The sequence below is a fragment of the Atractosteus spatula genome, chromosome 22 (assembly GCF_055471065.1).
Source record: "Atractosteus spatula isolate fAtrSpa1 chromosome 22, fAtrSpa1.hap1, whole genome shotgun sequence".
NCBI lineage: Eukaryota > Metazoa > Chordata > Actinopteri > Semionotiformes > Lepisosteidae > Atractosteus > Atractosteus spatula.
This window is the reverse complement of record NC_142727.1, coordinates 8,617,497-8,637,474: the sequence shown is the minus strand read 5'-3', so window position 1 is coordinate 8,637,474 and position 19,978 is coordinate 8,617,497. Positions and strand designations below refer to the sequence as shown.

Sequence of the window (19,978 nt, the reverse complement as noted above, 5' to 3'; positions counted from 1 at the left end):
CTTTTAGCTCTGATTCTAGTGGTAGATGCTCAGGAGACATAACAAGACCTGAAAGCCTCTGAGCCAAACAACTATAGTGATTTGCCAGGGGGTAAACACCACCATCAGTGCTCGAAGATACGGACATCCAACTGGACCTAGCAAGGCTCCATTCTGGTTTTGAGTTGCCAGTTAGATGAAGAAAACACAGAGAATTCTGGGTAATAATGCCCAAACAAATCCTTCTCTCCCCACAATGTGCAGCAATATGAATAACAAATATAAAAAGTGGTTTCATTTAAGTGGTTCTATAACTTCACCGTGCTATCAAAAATAAAAAATAAATAAATAAACAGTAAGGCTAGATATGGTGAAAATGGTTTTAATCACGTCCTATTGAAAATTAGCTACATTTAATGCCAGACTCGTCAGACAATAAAATTAGCTGTTTATAAAACACTTTATGTGACTACTTCTGATAATTTACCATTAATCGTTTTATAACTGATGTTTATTTGAAGTTGTTAAATATTTTTGAATTTCAATAATAATTCTTTGTAACCATGACTATTCATTAACTGAAAAAATCAGAGTACAAAGAGTGGTACTGCAAATTAAAGTGCACTGCAGCTGCAATCCAGCATCGTCGTATAGAAAAATACAGTAGCACCACACTGTTGCTGAAAAATCTAACCAATAGTTTCCCGTTTCGTGCTCATGTTCGAATTGGTCATAAATGTTGGAAACAGATAACAGGATTAAGCAGAAGTAATGAGATCTTCATGTGAAAATGACATTAAAATACAGAGATTTTTTTACTGCAGTTACATAATCATAGGGAGAGCCAAATGGGCACGCGTACACGCTTCCTGCAGCCCTGTCTAAAGTGCAGTACTCCAGCGAAATTCTGCCTGTGCGACAGGAGCATCGAACGCCCAAGTACAGGCCGAGTCCAGAGCGAAATCTGCCTGCACAGCAGACACACGAGACCGCAGGGCTTCAACCTCTGCTGAGGGAACAGGATGGTCCAGTCGAGGGTCATGCTCTCTTTTGGCTCTGTGAATGGGGGCAACAGTCACAGAGAAGCACGCATTGTATATTCATGACCACCACTGCATCTGACCGTGGCACGTATCATTTACAGCAGCTTGCAAGGAAAGGCATCACTGCTCCCAGTAATAGGCAACTGCAACCCCCTATAGCTCTGCAATGACATCATCTATCCACCAGTCATTGCATCAGCTGTCTCAGTTCCCTTTTAACTGTTTGCTCCCTTGTTATAATATTGAATGCAATTGAAAGATTTGATTCCACGTTTTTACAAGAAAGTAAACCAATATAAAGTAAATATGTAAAACAAAACAATCTGTTTTCAAACCAAAAAGTTATCCGCTCTTGCTGAGTACTTCATTTGTTCTTACTGCACGTGTGCTTCGTTTTTTCTGCTCCGTTCACTGAAACAGCCATGCAGGCGAATATCGGGGTTTGTTAATACTGTAGATGAAAACGATGCTAATAGAGACAACAGGTGCTCTCTGTGCACGGCTGTGGCTCCGATGCCCCTGGGATACCTGTATAGTGTTTAAGACAAGTGAAGCTAAATATAGCTAAGGGTTCCATCAAATTATTTCAACAGCAGAACTATAAAACTTAATTGATATTCTCTTTTCAAATACAGCTCCAAGTCCCACTGGCAGAATATTTCCTGTAAGGGTATGGCAGTGAAAAAAACAACAGATCATAATCAGTTTTCTCTAAACTGAACATTCAACTCAGAGGCCTCGGTATGTCTCCCCTCTGGATCATGCCGGAGGTTAGGTAACAGATCCTGCTCATGCTTTTTATTCCTTCACACAGCCACACCCTCTGACAAATCACCAGGATGTCCACAAAAATGTATTTTTTTTACAGTACATGTACTGTAAAAGAGAAATTATGACTTCTTCCGTGAAAAAGATCTGCCCATGAAGGCGAAATTACTTCTGTAAGCTCAATTGCTTCCTCATTTTCTCATTTTCTCTTCATGCTCACTGTGCAGTAAATAGAATTGAGATTTTCCTCGTTTAGTGTAATGGTAAGTAGCAAAATCACAAGTTTTAAATAATGTATTTGCTGATAATTTATCGCAATAAGCAGAATAATAATAATTGGATACACGAGAAAGTTTACCCAGTTCACCTACAACTAGGCATACACGTTAAACATCAGTTTTGAGAAACATCACTGCAGAAATATTAATTTGATAAATAAACCTAAGAATGCCAATGAACACATGATACTGTATTTCAAGTTTCTTTTCCTTATGTGTTTCTTTTCCTTATATCCTTACAGCTCTTTTCTGTGCTATGCTTCTCAGGCTATACTTCAACCCTTCTGTCACTTCAAATCTTAAAACTCCCATTACAGCAAATTTCTAGCTTCCTAAAAAAAACAAAACACTTCCAGTCTGTTTAAATACATGTGACACTCGGTGATTCTAAAATGCCATATGCAGCAGAAATCTGATGGATGATAATCAGCCAGCTTCCATAATGCGTATAAAACACTGCATTTTTTTCATGTGCTGTAAAGTTTCTTTGGTCTTGTAGGTCTCAATGTGTCCAAATTGAGTTTTTAACAGTTCAGGAGGAGGTCAGATTCTATCCGCCCACTTCATCACGTCTGTGTACTAATACCTCACCTCCTGAGCGCTCCTTTCCGCTTTTTTCTTGTACCCCTCCCTCCTCCCCATCTTCACCCTTGCTGCAGCCCCCTGGCTCATTCCCTGTGAACCTCCTCCTCACAGACACCTCGCTATTTCATTTCGCTATACATTATTCTAATAAACTTGGTTTCTGCTTTGCATTAATTACGAGTTTCCTGAACTACTGAAATGATATTATGGTGCATGGAAAAAAAACATTCCAGATGAGATGGATGGATTTTTTTTTTTACTCCTGTACATAATTTCAGCCAAAAGCACTATGGAGAATGATTAACCAAATGGCAGCGTATGGAAAATGACAGATTACAGGTATCAGTGTGGAAAAAAAGGCATTTACCCTGGGTTCACAGGGAGTCAAACACTGCTTCTCGTGCTGTTACTGACTCAAGATTTATTAGCTTTTACTTGGCTGGTGAAAGAACCAATCTAGAAAGGAGAGTGTATTTACTTTCCTGTTTTAACGAAGACTACATGACAGCCTACTGACCCCTAAAGTAAAAGAACACCCACATGGGATAACAAGCTGAAGTTTCCCTGACCTGTTGTCATTTAGCTGCCGTTTCTGTGCTCTCGGTTGGAATTTCTCATCGTAACGATGGCCCTGCTTCAATGAATTATGTTTATACAGAGCTTTTCATCCCAAAGACTCAGAAAGAGCTGTAGTTATAAGGAAGGGACCCACGTCATCCACCACTGAAGTGCAGCATCCAGCTGGGTGACGTGAAGTAGCCACTATAATCCAGCTACCCGACTGCACCGCAGATCAGGAGCAGAAGCAAGACAATTCGTTGGATTAAGGGGGACACTACATGCCAGCAGCAGAGCTACATGCTATTAAAATGATATAAAAATCTTTTTGGATCACCTTAACAGGAAGAGAGCTTTGAGGTTCACCCAGCAAAAAGCTCTCCGGCCTTGTGCTCTTTCTTGATGTACATGGGAACACGATAGAGTTTCTAGGATTTGACGGGATCATACTCCTTGGTCTGTCTTTAAAGATGAAACTCTCATTCACATTGTATAACAGTGGTAGCTCAAAAATATTCCACCATCTGCGACACCTCGGGATGCTGGCCACAACAGCTAGGTCTTAACATTGACCTTTAGTGTGCAAAAGAAAAGTTTCTAGTGAGCTCCACGACACAATGGAGACATTTTGACCATGTTGCGGGGGACTATATATATGCAAAAAATGGTGAATAAACCAATGCAAAATCTAGCTCACCCACTGACTGCACTAACTGAGCTCTTCTTCAATTACTAATTAGAGAGCCACATAGCTGAGCTGCTCACCGGCACCGACTAAAATGTCTCTGCCTTTTGCATGTTACAATCCAGCTTGAACTTCAATGTCTCAACTGACTTCTCTAATGACTCCTTCTCTCATTGATGCAGTGCATCTCAGTGGACCCGCCCTGTGTTTTCAGATTGCACATAAGGAGTCCAGGATCCTCTTTTTCCTGGTTTTCAAACAGACCATTTCAAGACCACCCCAATCCCTCTGAGAGAAGTCAGAAGCAATAGCGCCCCCCTCCTGTGATCATGCACTCCTCGTATATCCTCATCTGTTCCTTCACTGGAGTTTGAGGACATTGGCCATAGTCATAGTCTCTTCTCTCTCCCTGGCTCAGATGGTACCCTCCTTTCTGGACAACTGGATGACTGTGACAAAACCTCCTCACTAAGTGCGGCAGTGACCCTTATTGTCAATCTTCATCTTTTTGTCCGTCTGGACAAGTTCAGGTAGCTCTCATTTCTCAAAACGGGAACTTCTGAAGTCTCCCCTTGTTCATCCTCTTCTCAGATTGGGAACCTCGGGAAGCTCTACTTTTCACCCCCCTTCAGTTTTTGGCGGGGGCAGTGACACTCTGTCACTGTCAGGCTCCCTGATATAAGGTATGAACCAGACTAGGTATGACCTTTCATCACCATCATCATGATCCCTTTCATTTGGCTCATCTTTGGATTTTGTTCTAGTAATCTGTGGTGGTCCCTTCTCACCTTCCTTTATCTCTTAAAGGTCCATCAGCACCCTCCTACAGGGAGCTCTGGTAGATCTTCCTTCCCTTGGTCATTCAAAGGGCTTCTGCCTGCCTCTCCCCCTCTTTTCTTGCCACTGGGCTCTCAGGAGGCGTGGGAATTGGTGGCTCAGCCTGCTCTGGCACCACTGGGGATGGCTTCTCCCCCCGTTGTGCAGCAGCTGTCAATAGCAGTGCTGCAGTTCTCTGCTGTAGCATCTCCATCTCTGTAGTGTTTCCTTCTAGTTTTATGTAAACAGACCTTGGAGGTGTGCCCACATTCTCCACCATACTGTATGTTGACCCCTCAGGGTACTGGCCACCACAGCTGGGCTATTTTCACCGCATCCCCCAGGATGCAAAAACCTCTCCGACACAACAGATACATCTTATCCCTCTTGCAAGGGTGCGTTTACAGAGAATCAGGCCAAACCAAACCAAAACAAAACCTCACCATCTTCTGACTGGTCAAGTGACTGGTCAAGGGCAAGGATCTCCATTCTGCCACATGTCCTAGAAACCATCCTGCTACATCAAAAACCATATGGAATGGACATAATTGAAGTAACATACTATGAAACCATGTAAAAGTATGAAAAAGCTGGGGGGAATCATGCCAAAGGAAGGAAATGCATGTTGAAACCATAAAAGCACTGCAAAAATACTTTGAAATGTTACCAAGGTAAACATTTAAAAGGGATGCTTAAGGGTGAATACTTTCTGACAAACGCAGCTTTTTCTTTGTAGGTATTCTCTGTTTACTTTTCAATGAAACCCCAAATAATTTACCTTGCTTAAAAGAGAACTTTTAAATGTTTTAATGGATGGTACGGGGCACTTCTGTCCTGATTTTCATTGTGCTCTTCAAGAGCTACAGCACACTCCCAGGATTTCGAATACAATTTTCCGATAACTCATGGAAGCGACAGGCGATGTCAGATCTTGCAGCTCTTTTTAAAAGACCTGAAGCCTCTAAAAGACAAAGCAGAAGGACAGGCCTTCCCTTTCTCTTCCAAATAGAAGAACCATAGCACCATATTATCTTTGTTTCATTCAAACAATGATTTCATTTTAAAAAGTTATTTTTAAAGATCAAAACAGAAGAGAACATTTACATCTTTAATTTGAATTCCTTATAACGGTCAGACCCTCAATAAGACTGAGCATTGCAGCACAAAGATCATTTTTTTCTGCCCTTTCTAAATAATATGGTTCTCTTTGATATTATACTGTAAATCTCACATAAAAGCAGCACTACTGAGGAAAAAAAACTACCTAAGATATTTGTCAAATTAGATGTTATATGCGCTGTATTGACTAAATCTGTAGGATAAGACTGTATTTGAAGAAAGAGATAATAATCTTTTGAGCATCTGTAAGAGTGTCTTTATCTGTCTTGTACTCATTTTAATTGTGCATCACTTAAAAGCATTAATAAAATTCTTTCCCTTGCTGTGACAGTATACATTCGCTCAGCCATGAAAAAAGTAAAGTAATTGATGTCACTCTAATTTAATTGGAATCTGAAACTTCTATCTTCTACAGCATATAACAAACAAGAGAATTTGAAAAATCACACAAAACTGACTTTTTATACTGTTCATATTGTCTATATCCCCTGTGTAAAATTATATAAATTAAAAAGGATTTAATAATTTCTTTACTTCAAAAAATAAAAACGTTCATTTATCATACAGAAGCTTAATTTGGAAAACAAATGTACTACAGTAGATGTCATCTCAGATGAAACAAGGATAGCTACTTTCTTATTTGGTGGAATTAAAAGCCATAAACGTCTAAGATTTGAGCTTGAAATCCTTAGTCAAGCTACAGCAACTATACAGTTTATTAGGTTTCCAAAATTTAGATTTATGCAAAATCCTTTAATTGATATTTTAATTTGTATGTAACTAGGTCTGAAACATCTGTTGATTTTAATCCTCTTTGCATAAAAAATAAAGTACAGTTTGGTAGTAAAGCAAAGCTAAATACACCTGTTCTACTAACAGATTAATTTCACTATCACTTACATTACTTACAAGAGAATTAGATTTTTTTTTTTTAGTTTTGTTTATGAAAACAATCTATTTCACATTTATCTGCAACTACAATTATATGATGGATAAAACCATCATATAATCTAGTTCCATTTATAAAATACCTAGATATATTGAAAGACTTTAGGCCCATCATGTTGTAAGCACAGAAAATCTTTAACTGAAGATGTCTGGCAAAATTCACTGTGCTGCAGGCAATTGAAAAATGGTGAGGCTGACATGGGCAAGACACTGCTTTTTCTCTCTTGATGTTTTGCTTTTCAGTTCCAGGAAATGCACTGCTATGCAGATCTGTTTTAGGAAGAGAAACACCACACACTAACAGAATTCATGCATATACTGTATATATATGTGTGTGTGGTTTTTAACAAAAATGCAAATTTGCATTCATAAAAAACGATGAGACATTCAATTCACTTTTGCAAGATCTTTTGATTTAATTTTGGCTAGCGGCACTAGCTTACGTTGCAGAAGGGATCTTATATGCCGAGACCCAAGCACAATTCTATCTCCAGTTTCCATGATATTTTAAGCCGTGCCTGCTCTGTGATAATACACAAGCAACAGTTCTCAGTAACAGATCCATCGCAAGCCCCCTTCAAGTTAAGAGAGGAGTCAAGCAAGGCTGCCAATGCTTATATTTCCCTTACTGCAATTCTACATCTGACCACCAACAAGCTCTCAGCTGGGAAGTACTTCAGAATAGAAGGTACAGCCTAAGGCACAGCCAACTTCATTTCAGAACATACACCGTCCTGATTTTAGCCATTGAGATCCAGAATGCTGAGGACACCGCAGGCTGTATTCACTCAGAAGTGGACCTTATTTTTAACAAGGTATAGTTGACATTTAACACTCAGAAGACTATGGTGCTCCATCAAAAAGCTCTCAGTATAGAGTCACCTGCTCCAGCCATTCAGTTTCATGGGTTGAACTGGTGGAATATTGAGTGTCTCCTGTGCCTCAGAAGTCATCTACTGTACACTACACAGACGTACAACACTGGTGAAGACATCCAACTTCACTTCCAACGTCTTCTAAGACAGCCTGCAGCCGTCTGAGGAAATGGGTGTGCGTTGAAGATCTCATCATCAGATTCGAAACCAAGCTAACAGCCTGTGGAGAAGTCATGATCCCTGCCCTAGCTGAGATGGAGAGAACATACGTAAGTGAAAATAGTGTCCTCCATGCTGCCTGCAGAAGATCCTTTAAGTATAACAAAAAGACAGGCGAAGCAGCAATAGTGTCCTCTGACAAGCAATTCTTTCTACTCGGGAACATGCACTCAAACTGCAACAGGCTCTGTCTGTCCTGGACTGCTATCTTGGGCCATGTTGAGAGACACAGATAAAACTATCATGAAAGACTGATATGAAAGTCTGTTTTGAAAATCATCCTCAATTGTGATGGGTGCCGACAGAGAGAGCTTTATAAATCCAAACCACAGTTTTTTTAAAAGTGAGGGGAAAGACATCATTGATATAAAAAGATATACTGTATTGAAATGACATTTTCAAATTAATATAATGAATTACCATGGATTAGGGACAGAAAACCCTTGTGTTTCTGAAGCTCAACAGTCCCAGAACAGGTATTTTTAATACTGTTACCTTTTCCCTAAGGGCACCTGTCAAAAAATGCTAATGTTTTTAGATCACGTCACATTTTAACATTTCGACTTATCTGACAGTGCTCATCTGAGAGTACTTGGTACGCTCCAATCATACAACAATCCCAAAAGACTACAGTGAGGAACAGGCTATGCTATAATTTACTGTATATCTAAATAAAACAGCTAACTGAAGGAAGGATAATAGATCAAGATAATATCATAATAGAAAAAGAGAACTTTCAAGCAGCACCTTCAATACCACAACTTAAGACACAGGGGATTTTACAGCATTTCATATCTCATAATTATACCTTTACGTGTGAGCTGCTGTAAAGGGAAAGCAGTTATTTAGGTTTCTCTAAACACATGACTGGGGTAAAGTGTCTGTGGGATGTAATGGGTCTGATACAGTATGTGCTGAGACAGCGGTTGAATCCAGTTTACTTGCAGAGACATGTTCAGTCCGGCTTAGGTAGGCTTTATAATTGCTTCATTACCAAGATGCTTTCTGTGAAGCCCACATTTCCATATTGTTCACTGTCAGTGGTGTATCAAAGGGGAAGGGTGAGCAGGGAAGACAGAATCACTCCTGCATCATGTGAAAGATAAAAAGAAGAGCTGTATTTTAAATAACTACCGCTATGAGTCCTCATTATTTTCCATTACTCACTTGTGAAATAAATAATCTTAAGGGTCTGAATGGATTATTTTAATGGTCTATCTTTCTAAATAAAAGAGAAAACGATAGAAGACTAAAATAAACCCACATTTGCTTAATTTAAAGCACTCAATGTTTTGTTGTTGTTAGAGTAAACTTTGAATTATGAGAGTGTCCTGTCACTTTTTATTCTCATTTAATGGCATCTTTGAGTTCACAGCTCGTTACTGAAGACTGGGGCATTACGCCAGCTCTTAATATCTAACTTTCCAAGGTCTTCATTCTGTGACCTTTGCTTTTTCAACATAATGAATCTGTGAGTCTATCAGTAAAGCTGAACTAAAATAGCAAACACCAATGTGCACTGACTTTACACCACATACAAATGATGGAGAAAATAAGCACTGAAGTTAAAAAGGCAGGATAAATGTAATAAACCTCCCGAGAATTAAATGCATGGAAAAAAAAGGACAGAATTCGTGAAGACAAGAATTCATGATACCAAGACTAATAAACATAGAAAGATCTATTTATGATGGCTGCTCTCCTGATATCCGTCTCAATAATATTTTAATCAGAATATTTCTCAATAATGCATGTGCACTTTGCTTGGTAAAAAGTAATTTGTAGTTTAGCAAATGTTTGCTCACATAAAACAAAATGATCCTACAAGGGCTATAACAGTAAACTGTGCCTTGTCCAAGATATGCAAGAATAATTATATAATACTTAAAGTACACCTCCTTAATAGACCTCAGCCACTTATCCTTTATCTAACACAGTGTATTAGAGCTATGCTGTCAAGCAAGATGAATATTAAGGTAAAGCAACTATGAATAGACTCAGGAGAGACACACAATGACTAGCATTAGTACATCAGGGGAAAGAAAATAGCAACATCTGCATGACAGTTGCTGGGAGCTTCAGTTGTGTTGAAGGCGATATTAAATTGTCTCCTTAGACAGTTGTACAACAGAATAACACAACTGTAATGCTAATGTATCCAAGACCAGAACAATATGCTGTCTAAGGAAAATTTTTAAAAAGAGGCTTTTCATGTCTATAGTCAGTTCTTTCATTCGCCATGCTGGGTATCTCAGTGAAATATGTTTTTAGAGTTTTGTAAGGTAAAATTTTAATACGGGGATATGCTGAGTTTTGGGGGTGTTAGCTCTTAATGGGACTGTGAAGCATGGAGGAAACATTAAAGCACAAAGATACGCATCTGCGTGTCCAATATAGCGGAAAGGCTCCATTTCATCAAGAAATCAAGTCTAACGACTCGTAAAAAACAAAGGTGGTAGAGCCATCTGTTCACTAGCTATTTCCAGGAAAGAAAATGCATTTTCAGCACCACGATGCCCTAAAGATTCTTGATAGTGTAAGCAACTTAACTAGCAAGTTTATTTTATAGGTATCAATGATGGTAGTTTTTGTTTTGTTTTCATTTGCTCGTAAAAGGTTGAAGCAATTTATTAACATCATGAATTTCAGTACTGCATAATTAACTACATTACTTATTTAATTGTAGTATGTCATGCGCCTGATCAATGATACACATTTTGATGTTTTGTTCTGGTGTGAAAAATGCAACTCTGTATTGCTCCCCCTTAATTACATCATCCATCACTGACACATCTATCACAAAACCAAATTTCCGAAATAAATATCACATATTTTATTTGAAAAACAAGCTGAAGTGGCAGTCTACCTATTATGTATCTATGACAAAAAAGGTGTCTTGGATTTTGGAATATTTGCAAAGTGTGGTCCATGCTCTTTTTTCTCTCGCAGAAAAGTTTTTTTTAATCAAAACATGGAGTAAGCACAATAACATACTACTGCATTGAGATCCTGTATTTGTTATTTGAGCCTTGCATTGCAAACCTGTAAAAACCTTCGCACTGAATAAAAATGCCTGGTCCTTTCTGCATTAAATAGTCATCCGATGATGTGCTCCAACCAAGCAGTGCGTGAACAGAAGAAAGAAGTGAGGGAATAATAATGGGCAAGATCAACAGTGCCTGTTGGGTGACTGATTTTTGCTGTTTTGCTGTCACTCTTACACATTCCCATAGGTCACTGTGTGTGTGTAAAAATACCGCAATCAATAACCACCAAAGCACTGAACTTAATCCACCTGAAAAGCTTAGAAACTACGTTAAACAAAAAAACAAAAAAGGGTATGAAGACAGAATGCCAAGAAGCTGAAGAGCTCTGCACATTATTTACACAAGAATAGGAGAAAATAGGCAGAGGGACAGACATGGTCTGAGACAACAGTGCGCACAATTCAAAACCTGGAATGTAGTGTCCTACAAACAGTGGAAACAGACTGTGTCTAATATAAAATGAAGCAAATAATGTTCTACTGCTATACCTATAATAGCTCCATGACTGTCAAATAATATTGTTAAAGAAAGCAGAAAGGTTGTTTTGGGCTTTTGGGATTCAGCAATCCAGCTGTGTCTCAGAACTTCTGTTTCAAAAAGAAAAGGCTAGACTATATTCATTGCACCACAAAGGACCTAGCACTGGGGTAATGATTCAATGTTCTCCTTGTGTCCCAGTGAGTAGTAAAGCCATTGTAAAGCCATGCATGAGAATCACAGGAAATCTCAGGGTGAACCGCCCTTTAAAAATCAATCTATACTATCAGGCTCAGGATGATACCTTGTTTTTAAAACGCCAAGGTTCCAATGCTCGATCAAACATTTGGTTTAATCCTTGCAGATGAAAACCTAGGTATGAAAACATACTCCAGTTGCCCAGGAAACAGAAGTCTGAGTCAATTTATCAGAACGAGAACATGAATTCAAATTCAAACAGAGTTCAATGGGGAAGCCAAGGGCAATAGTGTGCTAGTGAATCGGTATTAAACACCTCGGCAGCTTACTGACATCGCCGTTCAGATCTAAGAGCGTATTGGGCCTCGCAGTACGGAACCAAGCTATTACATCACTGCCCCTTGCAGAAACAAGCTCCTGCAGGACAAAGGAGGTTGGTGTCTCTGTGTGAACAGATAATGAAAAAACAATTTCATTGATCAGCCATCTTACTAGATGACAACAATGTTCCCCTTTTTATGATAAATTATCATTATTATTTTAAGCTGGTTTCTGCTCTCCCTCACCAGATAAGGATATCCCGTTATCCTTAGAGGTCCCTGGATCAATAGGCACTCCTGATCAAAACAGACTACCGCACCCAGACATACTTTATCCCAACAGTTTAGTCACATGAAAGCAAATAAAACTTAACATCAATACTTCTACAGCATACATATATAATATTGATGTTTTATATAATAACATAAATAATGAGCATTCTGTTTATCACTATGCGGAGTACAGTTGAATTATGTTAATATATATCCAAGTTCTCGTTTCAGAGGCCTTTCATTTAACACAAATGGGCTTGCCATATATTTGTAGAGGCAGGAGAGTAATTACACCTGCACCACTGAGTTTCATGGTCATTTAATTCTGCTAATAATGTGGAAATAGGTCCTAATCTTTGAAACTGACCAAGTGTCATTTACAGTAGTTCAAAGCTTCCTGTGGCGGAAACCAGTTTAAAGTTTTAGGTTGTAAACCTATTAGAAAATTCAGGACATCATTTACAAGATGTATGAAACCAGTCTTAAGAGATTCCTCTTTATATATTCAACTAAAACCTTGAGATGCATGCTGCTTGAATTAAAGAAAATGAAAACCAGCCCAGTACATCTGTCAAAGGTTAGCTGTAAAGTAAAACCGGCAGTCCCTGTATCTTGAGAGAGTGCTTTACCATAATCTGGTAGTAATTTAATCAGTCAGAACTCAGAGGGGAACTAGGATTTGTAGGTTTTGGAGAACAGCTATGATACAGTACAGTATGTCAGTGTCAGAAAAGGCAGGTATGAAAAACAGGAAAAAGAGCCGTTTCCAATTTCTACCAAAACCTTTAGCCTTACAAAGTGTAAGACCTTGGGTAAGGAAATAGACAGTTGATGAAACAATAGCTAGTCCAGTTTCTTTTTCTTATTAGACAGCCAGATCTATACCACACACAGATGAATGCAAAATGAAAAAAAGTGGTTGAAATACTAAGGGAGAAATGGCAAGCAACTGATGGGTTTATGATACAGAAATTTGTTCATTCTTTTTATCTTGCTTCTGTTGAGATTTGTAGACCTGCTCCAACTAGGAAAATGACATAAATATCCCACAGAGTGGGAAAGGCTTATTATGGGAAAAAACTCAGTCAACCCTTGCAAGCATTTTACCTTCATAAACCTCAAAGTGATCTCTAAAGGAAGATCTAATCCGTTTACTGAAAATAAAGCTTTTTCACTTAACGCATCATCTTCAATATCTTGGAAATGTGTCCGGAATGTCTGCAGTATTTTAGGATACTAAAAGGACCACCCATTTTTAGTCCCAAATCTGCTCTTAAAGTACACATTTAAGCAAACAAATTAAAGGTAATTGTGTTTAGCACGTTTAGAACAGTACCGCAATATACTGTTGTGAAAACCAAACTGGGAAGAACGGAAAGGGAAAAAAAGTAACACCACTTTGTTCGGAGCTTGTAGTTTGGTCCGAAAGGCAAAATGTCCGGAAATTGCAGGTTACGGAACAGCAGAGGAACTCCTGTGGGTCCTGCAGACACAAGCTTGATGCAAAACACTGTAAACTGTGCCCATTGCAGGGCACGCACTTCAGTAAGGGCTTCAGAACTCAGGAATGCCTCACAAGGCTGCGGTGTGACTTTGTCTGTGAAGGGCTGTGTCTGAAGTGGCTCTCAGGTCCTTGAAAGCACAGCACTGGAAGAACAGGGGGTGTCACTCTGATTTCTCCCTGCTCTTTGATGTGGCCACTGGTGAGGTGTATCCCGCTGTGCTGCACCCTGCTAATTAAAGCCCGCCTGCCTTCAGGCATGCTTTTATTTATCATACAGTTTGTTGTATTTGTAGCGGAAATGTACCGGATGCATTATTATTTCTCTACCGACTGTCTCATTTATAGAAAAAAAAGTCTCTAATGTTGGCACAAAGCCCTGCACCCTTACTCAGAATGTGAAAACGTGAACCTCACCTGCTCGTGGGCCGTTCGCTCTCGCCAGAACAGGAAACACTGATGTACGGTACGGTATACACATACGGGTTTCTTTTGCATCATCAGCTTAATAGGAACCAGACGGCTTCCTTTCCCCATCCCTCAGGAATGCCAGAATCAGTGCCCCAGCCAAAGTTTCAAGGAAAGAGTGGAAAGTCTGTGCAACTAGTGTCAAGAGCAGAATCTCGCAGCGCTCTCTGGGAAGCAGTGAAAACACACTGATTGGAAAAAAACCCGTCTAATTCACAATTCTGTTTTGTTTTCGGTTTTTTAAAAGGGGAAAGTAGTATTGTAAACACCAGCCCCCATACCTTTTTGGAACACAGATCCAATATCCAGACAATGAACGAGCTGCCTCTTCAAGTTAAGATAGGACTAGACAGGCAAAAAACAGGGCCAGTGAGAAGTGAATAGGTAATAAGCAAGCCCATTAAGATGACTGTTATGCATTAGGATAACGTCTTCCCAGTCACCAGGCCAGCAGTTCTCCTACATTTAAGCTTTTAAGCTAGCAGTGCCTATATTTTGAAGAATCCTTGGCTGTGCCCATCATGAAGGTCCTGTCTGTGCGTTGTACTAAATAACTGGGAGGCTGCATGGAGACGTGACTTCATCACCCCTGGCCCCAGAGACTGCAGCCATCACTAGATTTGACAGATACTTTGACTGCCTCTGGAGATTCGTTCTAAATATAGTCTTCATACAAAACTGTGCTTGCCTCCTTTACTTCTGCTGAAACTCAGGGCTAAAAAATGATTTTTGCAAATCCTCCTCTCAAACACAAATGATGCAAAATGAATATGAGTACTATGCAATGTCATATAAATGATACATTAAAGGTGTTTTTCAAATGGCCATTTTCATGAAAATGCATATCATAGTGATTCTTTATAGTTCACATAATGTAGAATAGCGAATGCTAAATATATTTATACATAGGTTATAGACAACAATCCATATATGTAGATACTGTATATACTATGGGACACAATGTGTTTCTGTGATGTGCACAAGGATTAAATGATTATACATTCATCCAGGGTACTTCAGACAAGAAACAAAGTGCTGTAAACTTGTTGTTCGGATCAGTCCTGTGCATGATGACATATATTCACTCACATGCATGTGTACTGTTCAAATGTATTCTGTTATCATTCTTAAATGGGTCAAAGTGCACAGAAACAAATTTGCTTCACACTCTCCACTCTCCAACTGAGGAGGACATGAGTTTATCACACAGTTAAATGTATGCACTTTCTGGAGAGAAATTTAAAACAGATTTGTCATTCCAAACCCCGAATTCTTCTGCAAAATGGAATGCAATCCGTCTTTCACTCCGTTGAATATACTGTTCACCTCATTTTTTAACACGGTGCATGCTCCCACATTCTCCAAGCAGACAAGCGAAGGATTTTAACACTGTTTTGGCATCCTGTTGCGTCAGCAGGCAATCCATTCGCCACAGTACGGTAGTGTGTATTACTGACTTCTTCTTACAGCAAGGAAGGAAATAAGGAACATACTGAGGTTATGGCACAAGAGAGAAATCTGATGATTAAATATAAATCTTTTTAAAAAAACAGGAACTATCCTCTGCCATTCGGGGACCCTTTCACGAGACGAGCATGAAAGTTTTGATTGGTCTACCATGGGTACAGTATGTCCTGTTTTTTAAAAACTGTTGATGAGCAATTGTTTCATATACTGTGAGATGATTACTGATGTTCGGGACAAATGTACAGGTGGAAAACAAGGCTCCTTTTTTCTACCAATCACCCATCACCTCCTCTGTACAAATACAATTCAGATGTATCAGACAATTCAGTGACTTGTGGTCACTGCTCGGCAACACTCCTTCAGCCCCATTCGTCCACCTTTGCAAAAGCCTCTTAATGGGATGTCAAACCCCAGCTGTAAAGTCAGATGTTACCCCTTCGGCCCAGGAGGTTGAAAACAAAAGCATTTATTTAAAACAGTCACTAACGACTGTTTAAGCTTGTCACCAATTGCTGTGCTGGAGTTCGGATACTCTAGAGAACACTAAAAGTTCACCGTCAGCTCAGTTCACGGCAGTGACTGGTCCCAGAGAAATACGAAGACTTTGAAACAGCTTGAAAAGAAGAAAAAAAATGTGTCTGGTTTTGTACAAGTACAGGTTACAGTCCTGCTCCGGTGTTGATAATAAGCATGTTTCACTTTGCTGGCGGCTCTGTTAGCCTATTGTGAGTCGGAGATTAAGCCCACTCAGTGGATCAAGAGTAACAAAAATGATTCAAATACAAACTCTCCGTTTTAACCTGTTGACATTCCTTTGCATTTTTATTGTTTCGTGGGGATTAAACACTAGGAATTCAATGAAAAACAACCATGTCTGTGTTGAGAAAGACAAATTAGGCTGGAAACCAGCAGTAGAGAGCCACCCTCACACAAAAGAACGCACCGCCCGGTGAGGGGCAGTTCAGTTTGGTGTCCTCGTCAGCTGGCGAGCTGTATCTCAGTCACGGAGACCGAATTCGAAATTCCCTTCCTTGTAAGATCTTGGCTCATCTGTTTGGAGCCTGCGCCTCTCACCGTGCTGTTGAGCAGATACAGTATACAGTACATACTGAAGCTCATTTACTCTCTCGGGGCTGCGCACGTAATTAGCAGCACCCGGGAAGCGCACGTGCGCATAATAAAGAAAAGCAATAACATTCATTTCCTACTACACGAGTGACAGTTCTTGAGTGACACAAGAATCGCATAACTGGCTTTGGTAATCAAACCCAAATATTTCTTTTTAAGTTTATTCATAATGTTTTTCTTATAAATCTTCCGTTTTTAAATACAATAAAAGATGGACTGTCCTCGTCAAGAGGAGCGAGAAGCGGTTTGCCCTTTTGTTTTGTTTTTAAACCGGTAGTTTAACAAGCAATGCAACGGCGGGTAGCTAATAGCTCGCAGCCACGCGCAGAACGAGCGATTTGTCGTGGTGTGTCGCGGTGCTCAAGTCTCCGCTATCCGGAAACCTACACAGACAGCCCGTAATCATGCACACCAAGAATAACAGCCTGACACACTTTTTCTGAGATGCTAAAAATGGCAAAACGCTACGTGCGTTATGATACTTTTAGTACCAGGCCTTCACGTCTTTCCAATATAATACTAATTCATTTTTGCCTAGGTGGTTGTTACAATATCGAGATTCTATCTATATGTGTATAGACTTCAGTGTATCCATATACAGTAGACTGTTCTTTACAAATGAATTGCATGCTGTATCTCTGAAATATATACAAGGCACACCGAAGGAGAATTGTAACCAGATGGTTAAACGCACGGCTTGTGTTATCTGTCAGAATGCGCGGCATATATGATTGATCATTCTGCAAAGTGTGGTGCAGTGGTTATAATACTGTACTTCATGTTCAGTAGAAACGGAGAATTTGCTGGGCAGTAAATAAATGGGTGATGACTGTGCTGGGCAGGAATACACGAAGGACAGCGATGCAACTTATTCGGAAAGTATATGTTAGCCTTCTTGTGCGTAAACCAAAATCGCAGATGGCTGAAATAAAGAAAAACAGAAGTTTTTTTCTGTTTTTTTTTAGCGCTGGCGTCAGTCAGTGCCGTCCCCGGCACTAGCCTCGCGACTAGCTGCTGGTGCGCTCTGACCCCTGCACGCGCGGACACGCGATACCCGGCCTCCTGCCTCGCAGAAAACTACCAGCTCGTGGCACCCGGCGCCCGAGCCACGCTGTGCTCCGTTCACCACAGGGCATCTAATGTGGATATTAATTCATATTTTTGTCATTCAGTGTCATAACACATTAGATTTTCAGGCTGGTGCGTCGTCGTGTCTCTTTGTGTTTTGGGTGAGAAGCTGGAATTTTTTTCTTTCTTTTTTTTTAGATAAAGAGGCAAGATTTTAGGAATGATTCTTTACGTGTGTTGGGCTCTTTCATTTCATGCAAGCGAACAAATGCCTGACTGATGGTTTAAGTCACACACACACACACATCTGCTTTCAATTTACGTTATAGACGCCTGTTGGAAGAAAAAAAATGATTTTAATGAAGTGAACTTCCTTCTGGCTAACTTAAAAAAAAACATTTTAAAAGGTGGTCGCTTCTGTTACTGTAGCTTTCTTCTTTTTAAAAAAAAATATTGTATGAGACATGAGTGGTATAAACGTGTTTTAAAAAGTCTTTGTTCATTTTTTTAGACCATGAATGACAAATGGAAGCGACGGTCTTGAGAACCTTGCTGTAGCGCTGTAACATACCCCAACTTTAAAAATGTCTAACAAAGCCAACATTTTCGCAGGATAGAAACATGCAGAATTCCGAAGCTGCCGTTACCTGTTCTCTCCTAAAGCTGGAATATAGAACAACAGAAAGTTTGCCAATACACAGGACGTGCGCCAGACAGACTTACCTATCAACAATGAACGAAACGCAGACATAACGGCCACCACTTCAGCGGAAAATCCAAACTGAGGAAGCGACAGCGAAGGGATTCTGACTCTCTTAAAAATCATTTGAGTAACCGAGGCGTTCAGCCACGCCGAAGCAGGTCTGAAGTAATTCAGGGGGAGAAAATGGAAAATAGAATTCTGTTGGTAATTGCGTCCGTGCGCTTCATATCTTAACGGGTTCCCCCTCTCTCACTGTTCACATGGAAGCGATACGGTTCAATGTCTCCATTCCCACTGCCAAGAGTAGCCGGCGCACCAAAGTTCGCCTTGGTCTCACTGTGGATGCGAGTCTCGGCGTCTGAGCGCTCTCTCTCTCTCTCCCTCCCTCCCTCTCCTTCGCTCGCAGCTCACGGTGAAAAGATGGGGACAGGAGGGAGCCGGAGGATGGAGACCCCTAGAGTCTGAACCGCTCACATTTCTCCGTCAAGAGCAGCGGGAGCGGCAGGAATCTCTGCACTTCCACGCATGATGAACAGCAGGACAGTGTCCCAAACCCCGAATCGTCTGGAATAACAATACGTATTACTGTAGGTGGCATTTTCGTAAGAAGCAGTTAACGTTCATTGAGCGTATGATGGCTATTCATTCAGCTAAAAATGCTAATTCAGCGTAGAACAGTGCATTTGTTTCTTTAAATACGTTTTATTGCAGAAAAGTGTACCATATTTTTTAATGCCTTTAAAGAGTGTGAAATAAAGCGAAATAAGATAGTTAACTTGATTCACATACAATATGAACATTTTAAACAGTATACATGCCCTATATAGAGAAGTTTAAAAATATAGTTTCATCCCTTAATACATATTGCTTTTAACTGTCCCCTCTTTGACTGATTATATATATATAATCATTTATATATCCATATTTAACAAATGCACTTCTGTAAGATCTGGGGAGTGTATTCCATTTATATATGTGTATGTTTAAATACAATCTTTCATGCTTTTACTCAATTTTACAGTTAATTTAAACATTGAAAGCCACAAAGTTCACAAAGCGATTAAAACAGCTTTGAAGCACTTTCATCAGGAAAAGATAGTTAAAGACTGGCACAGAAATCAATGCTGCCCTCCATTAATTTGTTTACTTAAGTGGAGATGATCTCACAAGAGGCCTCTGTTGCTAGTTTATTGCAGAAGATGCAAAAAAGAAAATCAATAGGTGGAACCATATTATTTCTTCTCCCTGTAAAGCAGCACACTTTTAGGTGGCTTGTGTTGATCAGGAAAACTCTGCAGGTACGTGCATCGACCATAGGGTTCTACATGAGGAACAAGTCAATCCTGTGCAATCCCATCGAAAAGCAGCAACATAATTATTCACCAAAAGCAATCGTGCATTCCAAATTAGAGGATCACACCTGCTAATGACAAATTAGCATCCATTTTAAGGTAC

General features: G+C 39.8%; 1 protein-coding gene across 1 annotated transcript in view; it reads right to left on the bottom strand.

Annotated features, from left to right (window-relative positions):
* Positions 1-18,867, bottom strand: part of clmpb (CXADR like cell adhesion molecule b) — a 53,135-nt gene extending 34,268 nt beyond the window's left edge. The window contains exon 1 of the mRNA XM_088939300.1: positions 18,544-18,867. Coding sequence (XP_088795426.1) covers positions 18,544-18,646 — 103 coding nt within the window. The 5' untranslated portion in view covers positions 18,647-18,867. The remainder of the gene's footprint in view (positions 1-18,543) is intronic.
* Positions 18,868-19,978: the final 1,111 nt, after the last annotated feature.